At 42.9% G+C, this 13,767-nt stretch overlaps 1 protein-coding gene across 1 annotated transcript in view; it reads left to right on the top strand.

The window, feature by feature from the left end:
- B4galt6 (beta-1,4-galactosyltransferase 6) overlaps positions 1 to 13,767 on the top strand; it is a 58,932-nt gene that overhangs the window by 14,703 nt on the left and 30,462 nt on the right. The window contains exons 2-3 of the mRNA XM_021150701.2: positions 3,640 to 3,756; positions 11,531 to 11,644. Of these exons, the coding sequence (XP_021006360.1) occupies positions 3,640 to 3,756; positions 11,531 to 11,644 (231 nt within the window). The remainder of the gene's footprint in view (positions 1 to 3,639; positions 3,757 to 11,530; positions 11,645 to 13,767) is intronic.

Below are 13,767 nucleotides of genomic sequence, written 5' to 3'. Positions count from 1 at the left end.
TCCATGGGTGTTTTGTTCCCAATTCTAAGAAGGGGCAAAGTGTCCACACTTTGGTCTTCGTTCTTCTTGAGTTTCATGCGTTTAGCAAATTGTATCTTACCTCAATTTTTAAATCTACAAATAGGAATAATGTTAGTACCCACAGAGTTGCTTGGGAGGATTAAGATGACATACATAAGGCACATCAAGGGGGACGCCTGGTAAAGCATGTGTCGTATGTTGTATGTTGGATATTTTCTTCTAAATTACCTTTTTATTTTATTGTACTTTGGTTTTTGATTTAAGACTTTTCTTTCAGCAGAGATGATGTCAGATCCACTGGAGCTGGAGTGACAGGCCATTGTGAGCATTTTGATGGCGATGGGGACCGAACCCTAGGGCTCTACAAGAACAGCAAACGCTCTTAACTACTGAGCCATCTTTTTAACTTTTAGGCTGTCATAACACTTTCTCTGCAGCATTTGCAGTGTTTAACCTAGCTGACTTCTATTTAGTCTGTAGATTCTTCTGAGATTAAATTTGGGGCCTCCCAGGTGTCATCTGCATAGTGAGCTTATCACCTCTTATACCCATTCTAGATCACTTTCTGGTAATTTACCAGTCTAGTTCCAGCGTGCGCTGGTATTGGCATGTCTTCTAGTTGTATTTCCTCTTAGCTGCAATCCTACTATTATACCTGTTGCTAGGTGCTTTAGTATCAGGTGAACAGTTGCTTCCAAAGGGACCTGGTGGGCAGGCAACCTGGCACCTGATAATAAAGCAAGGTGTGTCTCAGCAGTTAGGAACTGGTATCAGTGCTGGAGATCTCCCTGCCTGGTGGCACTTCTATGTCTCTGCACATGGCAGCTCTCCCCATCAATGTTCAACACTTGCAGTGAGCAGAGTTAGATATGGGAAGGGTGGTCAACACAGGTTATTTTTACGAATCTCTCTTTTCTTATAGTAGAGAAGGAGGCAGGTTTGTGAGGCTCCTGTCGTGAGCCCTGGTAGAGTGCCTAGTGCTTTAAACTATTGCCCTTTGAAGTTTTTTCTTTTCTTTTCCCAAGATTTTTTTTCTTCCTTCTGAGAGGATAACTGGAAAACAAGTTGGATTTATGTCTCATTATGTAGAGGAAAGTAGAAAATGAGCTAATTAAAGAATACGCAGCATGGTTTTAATTAAACAGTGTGTTTTTTAGTATATTTCTGAGTTGTCTCAAGACACAGGACAAAGCTGAGAAAGACTTCCTTATTTATTTTCTGAATTATAGTTTCTCACAAGTTGGAATGAAACTTTTAGACAAGGATTTTGTTTTTCTTTAGGTCTTACTGGAGAGAGATTGCATTTCATCTTAGTGATAATTCGCCAGGATTTAGCTGACTATGGGTCAGTGTGCCTGTCAATGTGGCTGTATGATGTTGGGGACTTTGTCCTGATGGTTGGCTAGTGTGACTTGTTGATACACTCTGTGTCCCTGTTGGCTGCTCATTGTTTAAGTATATCTTTATTTCCAAATGGGTTCCCATCTTTAGGGACCCACCCTCCAAGGACCATTTACCTAAGGAATGTAATGTCTTAGCTATAAATGATTTAGAATAAACTAATAGATTTCTTCCCACTGTTGAGGTTGGCTCCCGGCTCTTCCTCATGCCTGTTTCTCCATCCATGCAGTGAAGAGAAAATGCATTTCCTTTGGTTAAAAAAAATTCATCTACGTCATGATGATAATTTTTTTTATAAACAGTTTTGTTAACTGCAACTGGAAATATGTGGGTTTTAAAGATTATGTTTAACGCCCCTTCACTCTTGGCATCTTAGCATCCATACAGGTACAGAAATGGGGTGTAATCACGTGGTCTTTCTAACTGTACATAATAAATGCAAGTTTAAACAAGTTAAGTCTGATTATAAGACTCTTTCTAGAAAGGGCAAGGATGTCCCTTTGCATTTGTCTTAGTGTGTGTATGTGTGCACATGTCAGTGTGTGTGTGGAGGCCAGAGGACAGCTTGAAGGAGTCAGTTTTCCCCACTCTGTGGGTGTATTTTCCCTCTGAGCCATCTTCTATCCGAGACAAACACTAAGATGTGTGACTGAGGTAATGTTCTTGTGAAGCCCAGACTCCTGTTTATCTCCTTCTTATGCACTGAATGTGAAAGAGAAAAGTTATGAAGCGCTGGGATTGAACCTGGGGCTTCCTGTATGCTGTGATAGTTCTCTTTCCAGTGGCATGTCCCAGCCTGGGCCTTCATCCTGTGGGAGTGTCATTCCTCTGTACAGTGACAGCTTTTTATGAGTAGACAGTCTTGCTGGTGCTTACCTCTGCTGGAGGAGTGAACCTCCTGTCTGAAAGGAGTCTTGAAGGTTTGGCCTTGTGATGAAGCTAGTTAGCTAGGGGCTTTAGGGGGCATCTAGTGTGATGCTACCTCCTTAAAAAGACTGAGTCAAGGTGTTCTGAAATCTGTCCGTTTACTGATTTCCTCAGCAAATAGAAATTAAGGGCCTGCTTTTGAAACACCACAAAGAATTAAAGAAATCAACCTTAAACTGTATACTGATGGGTGATTTTTTTTCATACTTTACGTTTGAAAGGAATTATATAGTACCTTAACTAACTCATAGAAATGATTCAAGAGCTTTCAATTCTAGGTCATTACTCCTTTCAGACACACTGAGGCTTTGTGGGGCTCTGGGACAGTGACCCCTTCCTGGAGTTATGGTGATCTGTAGACCCCACCCTGGAGTTATGGTGATCTGTGGTGTATTAACTGTCAGATAAGAGATTCTTACCTTTGTGGATTTTTTTTGTTTGTTTTAGGGAATTAATATAGAATTTTTAAAAGTGAATTTTGAAATACAGGACTGTGACCTTATGATAAATAAATTTTTTGCAATGACTAGTTTATACATTTTGTAGAAGTTAAGGAATTTTATTATAGTTTACATATTTAGTCTTTATTCTGTTAACTAGATGGACATTACCTAGTGTAAAAAATTCTGATCTGGAGTTTCTTTCTTTCTTTCTTTCTTTCTTTCTTTCTTTCTTTCTTTCTTTCTTTCTTTCTTTCTTTTTTTATTAAAGATTTATTTATTTATTATATGTAAGTACACTGTAGCTGTCTTCAGACACACCAGAAGAGGGCATCAGATCTTGTAACAGGTGGTTGTGAGCCATCATGTGGTTGCTGGGATTTGAACTCAGGACCTCCGGAAGAGCAGTCAGTGCTCCTAACCACTGAGCCACCTCTCCAGCCCCTGATCTGGGGTTTCTATCTTGTGAAGTTTCCTTAAAGGAGGATATCTTTTGTCCCCCCACCCCCACTGAACCACGGTGGCCCAGTGGAGTGCTAGCAGCCACTTTGAGCTACAGTTAGCTAAGAGGTGATGTGGTGGGCAGATGGGGAGAGGAGAAAAGCACCGCGCAGGGGCTGTGCTTGGGACCCTCCACATTTATTGGAATTTTTAACATTGCCACATAACTGTTTTAATTTTTATTTAAAACTTTATATTTATTCCTTTGTGTGCACACATGTGTATGTGTGTGCACTCGAGTGCTACAGTGCATTTGTGGAGGTTAGAGGACAACTTTTGGGAATCACCAGGAATCAAACTCAGGTCAAACTGTGTGTGACCCTTTTTCTCTGTTGTCTTTCTTTTCTAGCCAACACGTACCTCTTTATGGTACAAGCTAGAGGTATAATGCTGAGAGAGAATGTGAAAACAATTGGACACATGATCAGGCTCTATACCAATAAAAACACTACGCTCAACGGAACAGGTAAGACTGTGTCCTTTTTTGTTTACCATGTGAGTTGCAGATCAGTAAACAAACCTTTAAATTTCTAGCTCTTTTACCTGCATAAAACTCGCCGTTAAAGAGGGTTTACTCTTCCTCCTCCTAAGTGCACTACGAGATGATTAGCATCCCCTACTAAGTGTACTGCTAAGTGGGCATCTTCTAAGGGTGCCTGTTGTTAGATAGGCATCCTGTGAGCAGTGTGTGGCCAGGTTGGGTCATTACTCAGTGTAGGGCTAGAACACTGTTTTCCTTGCTGTTCTTTGTATCTCGAGGTTGATGTCCCCTCCTAAGTGTTCTGCTAGATTAATAGGCCTGCCATTTAGCTTTGGATGTACTTCTTAGTAATTTTATGACGTCTTTAAAGAAAGCAAAGGATACATTTTTATGATATGGGACATTACTGACTGTTCTTTCCTGTGTTAACTGAGAGTGGGCTCTCCATTAGACTCACACAAGGCTAATATCAAGTTGACTCAACTAGGGATTTCCTAACGGGAGGCACTTGGTGTCAGTGGCTTTATTTCCCTGTTATGGAAATAAAGTGTCTCCCAGTATATTATGGGATGCCACATTGATAAGATCAGAGATTGTCCCTTGCAGCACTCGTTAGATCTTTGTTTTTAAATAGTTAAACGTATGAAAGCTCTTCGTGCCATGATAAACACATTAAGTTCTCATCAACTCTGTTGCCTTTCTCCCCACTAGGAAGCCTCTACCCCCAGCCATAGTGCTATTTCAGTGTATGGTAGATGGGTGGTTGTAGGATGATGCGCGTATGTGTAGAGAATTCATACTGCTCGTTTGTCTGATTTATTTATGATTTCCCCAAATCTAAGAAAGCTTTCTTTCCTTTACTCTGCAGACATTAGTCTTGCTTAGAGAGACTGTCTCAAGGGAATTGGCCCTATGGTAGTACCGCGCAGTCTCAGTCACTGATGGAGATATTCGTATGCTAGCCCATTAAGCTAGAGTGTAAAGTATTTGTCTGTGTGAGCGAGCACTAAGAACCCCCCTCTGGGATATGAATAGGTTTTATGTGTGGGTGCTGAGCTTGGCTGGAGCAGTGGTAACTTCAGCAAGCAGACGTTCCTCACAGCACCCTGCAAAAACACAAGGAAATCTTCTCCGAAATGAGCCATAGTTTTAATAGAGATGAAACAACTGGCGTGTACTCTGTCAAAGAGTTTTTTACTTTGGTGAGCCTCTTAGACCCTTCCGTAGGATTCCCTTGCTGATGGGAAACACACGAGGTGCTCCTTTCAGAGTGAAGTCTTGTAAACTGGTGGCCGGTGGCGGTAAGCTGGTGGCCGGTGGCTGTTGTGGAGGGTCCTGAGCACAAGCCCCAGCGCGGTGCTTTTCTCCTCTCCCCATCTGCCCACCACATCACCTCTTAGCTAACTGTAGCTCAAAGTGGCTGCTAGCACTCCACTGGGCCACTGTGGTTCAGTGGGGGTTGGGGGACAAATGATATCCTCCTTTAAGGAAACTTCACAAAAGTCCCAGTCTGTTCCTTCCCCACCTCACTGGCCAGGCCGATCTGATTACATGGCAGCAGGGTGCTGGGAATAAACGTTTGAGATATGCTCACTCAGGTTCTGAGTGAAGCTGGGGCTCTTGTCACTCAAGAAGACAGAAAAGTCGTAGAGTCTATTGGAAGCCCTGAGACTCTTGACGAGCTCATTTAGGCAGTGTTTATTGAGCAATTTTAGTATATGCCATGCATGAGTAGATATGGGAGATGCAGTGTTAGGGGAAAAAAAGGAGGAACCTCCAGGCTTCTGGGAGAGAGACATGATTGCTAAATTGCATCTAATTATTTCTGCAGACACTTAGATATAATTCATCAAAACAACAACAACAACAACAAAACAACAAAAAAAGAAGCCAGTAAAATATATAAAGTTGTAAGCACCCCAGGAGAACTGATTGATATATTTATAATTTAACACAAGAAGGCAAATTGATTGTCGTAATTATGAGTATATTTGGTCCCAGAAGGTTCTCAATGCTGTCTGGTATTCATCACCATCAAGTGCAAACAGACACAGAATACTTTTGTGTAGAAATTTGAAGTCCTCAGTATGGAACGATGCCTTTCTGAGTGGCCTGTGGAGTTGAGAAAAGGAGGTGTTGTTATTGACAGTGGGTGTAACAGGTGACCAGGGCTTTGCGGGGCAGTGATGATGGGTTTCTTGGAATGAACTTTGTGCACATCCTTAGTTAATGGATGGTTAGAGTGAGGCCATCGGGCCTGTCAGCAGACCAGAGGTCTAAGGAGTTCCCACTGCACCTTCTAGGGTTCCCTCGTGCAGACGGGAAGCTATTGAGGGGGGTGTCCTTCGGTCCCTTTCTTTTCTCTGTTCTTTCCATTTGAGGGTGGTGTTGGGACCTGCCTAGCCCTTTTCTGTTGGAGGCTTCCATTTCTCTGGGTGTGGTTCTGGGAGGGAGTAGGCAGGTAGGCTTCCTGGAGCTCATTTTGTTACCATCCATTCATTAGATGAAATAATGTCTGCCTTTCACAGAAGCTGCGGTGAGGCCCAAGTGTGTCTGTCGCTCGCACGTAGCTGTTGGAAACTGCAGGGCTTTGAAAGTGGTGTTGTCACCGTGGATCCTGCACGCTTGCCACCTTCGCAGGAATAATGATTGTGTGGGGTTTTCAGTGTTGTTTCCATGAGCTGAAAGCAGGCTGTTTTGTCAGCCCCGAGGTGTTTATTCGCGGTGTGTTCCTTGGATGCCTTAGGTGCCCTGTTCTGGAAGTTTAAGACAGTTTGATTTCAGTTGTGGTTCCAGTGGCGGGTATGCTGAAGTGGCCCACATGAGGGGCCTGGGCCGTGTGGAAGCATTTCTGTGAGTCTCTTAGTGTGGTGCTCTTTATGGCCATTTATTTAGCTGACACTCGATGGTCAAGTGATTAGTCAGCATTGCATGCATGCCTTTTAGGCACTTAAAAAATTATTGTTGGGTTTTATTAAAGCTAGTGGAAGTGATGACTGTGTCCTTTTATGAAATACGTAATCAGTCATCCCTAGGTTGTCCACTTGGGCCTTCTTTTTCTCCTCAGATCCCCACTAGGGAGTGATGGTTAAATTTGTTTTATAGAAATAACCAGAGAACTTGAAATTTGAGGGAGTTAGATGTGAGTCTGTAGAATCATAGAATGTGGAAGAGGAGAGGCCGAGGTATTAGTGACACCAGTTTATCAAGTATGCAGAATAAGAAAATACACACAGCACTAAGGAGTTACTTGGTGGGGCTGGAGGGCTGTCATGGTGGTTATTGAGAGCAGAGGACTCTACTTCAGTTCTCAGCACCTATGTCGGATAGCTCACAACCTCTGCTAACTCAAGCTCCAGGGGCTCTAATAGTCTCTCTGGCTGCAGATATGCACATGAGCTGTACAGTCTATCTCTCTGTCTCTCTGTCTCTTTGTCTCTGTCTCTGTTTCTCTCTGTCTCTCTCTGTCTCTCTGTCTCTGTCTCTCTGTCTCTGTCTCTCTGTCTCTCTCTCTCTCTCACACACACACACCAGTTTTATAAAGGAGAAATTGCAGTGATCTAGGCATTGTGGCTGTGCCTGTCATCCCAGTATTTGGGAAACTGGGGCAGGAATGTTAGTACAACTCTAAGGCTAGCCTGGGCTACAAAATGAATTGAGTTCCAGGCCACCCTGAGCTAGAATAAGATCTTACCACAAACCACCAAATAATCTAAAACCAGACAAAAATAGCACTTGAGAGCTGTACAAGAACCTAGTAGTTTTTTAGTCTTAGCATTATTTCAAAAAAGAGTTTGGGGAGCACACAAAGGCACTAGACCCAGGACAGCCTTGATCTTCATTTCCATCTGCTGTGCATGGACAGTGTGCAGTCGGTGTCTAAGAAAAGTAGATGAGGTTAAGAACGGTCATTGGAACGGTCATTGACATAGAGCTGGGCTGTCTGTTCTCCCTGCTTTTTGCACAGGGAAGCAGTGAGATGTGCATATGACACACACACACACACACACACACACACACACACACACACACACACAGACAGACAGACAGAGAGAGCCCATATCAAAACGCAAGCTATGTAAAATGCTTTCTTCAGTTTTCCCTTGGTGTAATCCTTTCTTATTTTAAGGTAGAGGAGGGTTATGATAAGAAGTAGGTTCTGTGGCTCGCCCACTCCTTCAGTTCTAATACTCAGAACAACCTAGAACCTCATAATTTATTCTGTACTTATGTTGACGTCTCTTCCGCCCTCCCTGCCCGCCTGGCTGAGCCCAGTGTTTCGGCACGCTGCGCATGCGCTGCGCATGACCTGAGTAGGGGCTGCCTGCCCAGCTTACTCTCCTGCTATCCCTGCAGTGGAAGAAGTGCGTTTCTAGGTCTCTTTGCTCTCACAGCCTCCACACTAGAGTAAGGATAGGGCTTAGAATCAAATCCACACAGTTCAGAATATAAATAGTGGTTTCTGTGTTCCTAGAGCCAAGTGTTTTAGTGGCATTGCTTGTCCACCCCCCACCACACCCCCCACTCCCCACCTCCTCCCATCTCCCATGCTTTTACTTAGCATTTCTGCTGTATGTCTGTCTTTGGGGTTTCCCTGGGTTATTTAGACAGACTGTGAGCCATGCTTATGAACGGTTCCAGGTGCCCCTGTGGTATTTTCTGTCCTCTATTGTTACTTTTGAGAACGAGGAAGACATTCTGATGGCAGTTATTGTATTTGGACTATTTATTCAATTCTCCCCCTTTCTGAAGCTTTGGAACCCTCTCCCTTCCTTTGCACCCTTCTCCTTTTAATCCGGTTTTGTGCTGTCAGAATTTACAGAGACCCCTCATGCTGTCTTTCTTCTCTTCCGGGTTGACCGAAGCCTTGGCTGTGGGCCCTCTGTCCTTTGCTTCTGTTAGGTACCCTCTGGTACTGATTTCTTGGCTCATTTGTCGTCTTCTTACATTTCTGGTTCTCAATTATTTTTGTTTTCTTTTATTTTTAGTGTTGTTGTTGTCACTTGGTTGTTCTTGAGTCGGTGACTCTCTTTGTAACTCTGGCTGTCCGGGAATTCACTGTATAAACCAGGCTGGCCTTGAGCGCCGAGATGTGCCTGCCTCTGCCCTTTGAGCCCTGCGATTAAAGGCGTGCACCACCACTGCCCCGCTATTTTTCAAAACTATGTATTTGAAATAAGAATCCCTTTCCTGTCAAATGACAAAGGAAGCTTTAGTTATATTTTAATAAGCAGGAAAGTTTATTTTTTGGTTAAATAATTATAAGTAATTATAAGCAACTAAGGTATTAATTTAAGAATTTGACAAAGATCTGCTGACACCTACAGAAGTAGTAATAATCAAGTATTTTTAGTGGAGAGGGAAAATCTTTTTATTATTATTATTTTTTGAGACAGGGTTTCTCTGAATGGTCCTGGCTGTCCAGGAACTTGCTCTGTAGACCAGATTGGCCTCGAGCTTAGAGATCCAACTGCCTCCAGAGTGCTGGGTTTAAATGCATGTGCAGTAAGAATCTTTTTTAAAAAAATAGCTATTTTTATTTTTGAATTATGAGTCTGTGTATGTCTCCGTGTGGACAGATGTGCATGTGAGGGAGATGCCCGAGGAAGGCGAGAGAAAAGGAGGAAAGGAGCTGGAGTTACAGGTGGTTTTGAGTTCCTCTGTGTGGACGCTAGAAACAGAACTGCGGTCCTCTTAGCTCATGTTTAGAACACCAATTCCTCCCACTGGCAGAGCAGACTTCCCTATGAAAGGAGAAAGGGTTTTAAAAATCCCTGCATTTGATATATCCAGATATGTTTTTATAAAGCTCCTTGAAGGAGCTCTGCCCCTGGGGACATTAAATGCAGACTGTTCTGTCTTCCCTGGCCCCATTGGCTTAGAGCAGTTCCCTGCCAGCTGCTTTCCAGGGCTCCTGAGAGCAACATGGGAAAACTCTAATAAGGGCTTCCGGTAACCTGGTGAGATAAACCGCAGTGTTCGCCGATCTGTCCATCATGTTCCGGTTTCCTGGCAGTTCAGCTAACGCCTCATTGACAGACTTCCATGGTGGCCTTTGGGACTGAACCTTTTTCGTTGGGCTTCTGTCTCTTCTTTGGGTTTGGACCCAGAGCTTTGCCTATCTCATTGACTTGTTAGGCGGAGCCTTGGCAGTACCTTTTCCTGGAAGTGGAGTATAGCTCTGCTCAGAAATGTCTACCTGGTTCTCAGGCTGCAGCCCCACCAACTTCATTGATGGTGACAATTTCCGGTCTAGGGTGGCACTTAATCTGCAATGGCTCTTCTCACACATGTTATAACCACCACAGTACTGCTTTCCCATGAGTCACAGGGTGTAGCTTTTACTGAGACTGCAGGAGTATGTTCCATTTTCTGTGTCCGTGGTTAGATGTAGCAGGCACAGCAGTTGTTTCTGTCTCTTACCTCTATTTACTACTCTAGGCCAGCTTTCTCCACACAGTAGGAAATGGGCACATCCTGTTCCTCAGATTTGCATTTTGCATCTGTGCCCTAGAGAGTAAACTAAATTTCCATCCTGGATTTCATGTTCAAAATCCCATGTTTGTTACTGTCTCATCTTAGGTTTCTACTCTGTCACTCACAACTTGATCTACTGAATAATTTCACAAGATTACTCGTGTGTCTCTCTGTGTGTGTGTTTGTGTGTATGTATGTATATGTGTGTGTGTGTGTGTGTGTGAGAGAGAGAGAGAGAGAGAGAGAGAGAGAGAGAGAGAGAGAGAAAGCGCACCTGCTATGCATATGTGTACACCCTTACTCTTTTGTGTACATTTGGAGGCCACAGGCTGACATTGGATATCTTCCTCTATGCCTTCCACCTTCAGTTTCTGAGACAGGCTCTGTCACTGAACCCGGTTGTTTCAGCTAGACCAGCCCTCTGGAACCTTACGATCCCAGCGCCAGTTCTGTAGACGTTTACATGGTTGTTTGGGATCTGAACTCAGGTTCTCATGTGTGCTCAGCAAGCATTTTATCCACGGGGCCATCTCTCCAGTCCTCTTAGTAATTTCATCTTACTGAAATCCGAAAATGCCAGCAGCAGGCACCAGGATGAGAAACTAACTGTTGCGCTCTGAAGGCGAGCATTTGCTAGCACTCTAGACCTTTGCTCTGAGTGTGGACGAACCTGATGACCCTAAGGAGAATGGGCCTAATGTAACACTTCCAGGCTCCTCAGGGGCTGCAGCCTGGAGGTTAGCTCAGTGATAGAGCACTTGCCTAGCAAGTGCAAGGCTCTGGGTTCGGTCCTCAGCTCTGGGAAAAAAAAAAAAAAGAATGTGACTGACGTAAAGGCTGTGTCCCAGAAGTAAGTTCAATGGATAAATCTGGGATTTCCCTGAGTGAGGTGGCAAGGAATCAGTCCCTGTACCCTTCTGCTCTGTGCTCAAGCAGCAGTGTGCGGATGCTGTGGCGTTTGGAAGGTTGAAGGGGTCCTTGTTGCTTCAGGTTGGGCCCAGCCATTGGGGTAATGGAGCAGTGGCGTCTGGCTGCAAAAGGTGTTTTTGTGTTGTGTCTGTGTGTAAGGGGCCTGTAGTTTCCTATCCTCTCTCGGGAAGTCCTGCAGAGTGTCTGGCCTAGCTGTGGTATGCTTTATTCATATTCTTTCCAGGTCTTTGCTTGTAAATAACTGCTGCTGTGCATACTGTAGCCCACTCTGTACTGTGACATACTTCACACTAGAGGCAAAGAAAATGGCAGTATTGAGTTGTAAATTTCTCCTTCTCTCTCTTTTCCCAAGATTATCCTGAAGGCAATAATACAAGTGACTATCTTGTTCAAACAACAACGTATCTTCCGCAAAACTTCACGTATTTACCACACCTCCCCTGTCCAGAGAAGCTGCCTTACATGCGTAAGTGTGACCGCGTTTCTTACAGCTGAACTGTTCTGTCGTCATTATAAAAGATTGCAAATGACGTGGTGTGCATCTTATCAGATGGTTTATTATTGTGGGTGCTAACATTCTTAATATACTGAATGGCCTTCCTTTTTTTAATTTTAAGTTTTGGAAGGGCAGTGAGCACTGTTTTTGAAGCTGGATGATTGAGAAACTAAAAAGTACAAAAGAAAAAGGAAGATAATGAGAAACACTGGTGTTTCTCCCATTCAGATCTGAAAAGGAATACCTTGACTTAACCCTTAAATTCTCTTAAAACAGATTTCAAAAGAATAACTAATGTGTTTTCTTTCTGGGTTTATTAGAACATTGTAAATAAATAAATAAAGTCTCTCTTCCTCTCCCAAATGTTAGTTCCTTATCCCTCCTTCAGAAATGACCTAGTTTATGTTTGATGTGTGTACATATAGATTTTTTTTTTATAAACTTGGTTTTGCATAGATAAATGGAGAGAGCAAATGCATAGTTTCAAAAGCTTCAGGAATATTCCTACCCAAGAAACTATCTCCAATTGACAATCACCTACAAAGGAAAAATCAGTTTTCTCCAGTGGAGTGTCAGAAGGTACACAAACCACTCTTAAGGGCAGGTCCCATGTCCGGCACTAATGGCCAACACAAAACTGAACTTAATAGTATTTTTGGATATTTTTTATTTTCATTTTATTTTATAATGATTTGTCTGGGCTTTTTCTTCTTTTTTAATCTTATAGTTTTTTCTTTTCAATATTATGGTTTTTGATTTTGTGAGTTTTTTTTTTTTAGTGGAATTTTTATATGCAAATGTGTGTGTTTTGTTCTGGGTGTTAGTATTTTATTTTTATTTATTTATTATTTTATTTATTTATTTTTATTTTGGTTTTTAAATTAGATTCCTATTTGTTTGATGAGAGAGGGTGTGGATTTGGGTGAGTGGGGAGGGTCTGAGTGGAGATGGGGAGGGTAACCATGACCAGAATATAGTCTGTGAAGAAAAATCTATTTTCAATTAAAAAATGAGATAAAGAAGCCCCACTCCCAATTAGATGGTTGTAGAAATGACTGGTCACCCTGTGATCTGGGTTTTTTAGCTGGTGTTTTGAGAGTTATTCATGGTCTCTGAACTACTGTGGAAAATGTCTTTGCGTTCATTTTCCAGTTCTCACCTGATGGGCAGCTAGGTGGTTTCCACTCTAACTGAAAAAAGAGAAACAAATCCTCTTATCTTCCTTATCTAAAGAGCAGGATACCCCGGCCCTTCCTGTTCCCGAGAGCGAGCGAGCGAGCGAGCGAGCGAGCGAGCGTGCGTGTGTGTGTGTGTGTGTGTGTGTGTGAGTGTGTGTGTGTGTGGACTTGGGAATTGATAACATGGGGTTGGCTGCTGTACCAGGTTTCCAGGTTCTCTTAAGTTATTGTAGTAAGCAGGGCTGGTTTATATCACTTTGATGTTAATGGACTTTGTGGTCTTTCTAAAACATTATTTATTTCAGCTGCATTTCATGGAGGGCTTTATGTACATGTCAGTGCATATGTTCTCGGGGGTCAGAAGATGGTATTCAATTCCGTGGAGCTGGAGTTATGAAGGTGGTTGGGAGTTTCCCAGATATGGGTGTTGGGAACCAAACTCCAGTCCTCTGGCAGAGCGGAGAGAGCATTCCTAACCTGTGAGCTGCCTCCTCTCTTTTAAACTAATCAAACAGTAAAACCAGTGTCCCATTATGTAAGTTTTTACTAGTTACTATGGCTTTAGCTCCCTGCGGTTCTCAGGGCTCTACCCTTGGTGACTGTTGGGTGTGTGTTTATCTGTGGCAGGTGTTGATACTAATGGAATGACAGTTGCCACTTGTGTGTGTTCTGAGTATCTTTCACAGTCCTGGGCTTGCCTTCTAATCCTTCTTAAAATGTCTTTTATGAAGATCAAATCATGTTTTTTTTAAAATCAATCTCCTTAAGACTTGCTTTTTTTTTTTTCTGTAACACATTCTTTTTTTTTATTTTTTTTATTTTTAATATTTTTATTACATATTTTCCTCAATTACATTTCCAATGCTATCCCAAAAGTCCCCCATAGCGCCCCCCACTTCCCTACCCACCCATTCC

Source organism: Mus caroli, chromosome 18 (assembly GCF_900094665.2).
Source record: "Mus caroli chromosome 18, CAROLI_EIJ_v1.1, whole genome shotgun sequence".
NCBI classification, from domain to species: Eukaryota; Metazoa; Chordata; class Mammalia; order Rodentia; family Muridae; genus Mus; species Mus caroli.
This window is presented reverse-complemented; position numbering and strand designations above follow the sequence as displayed.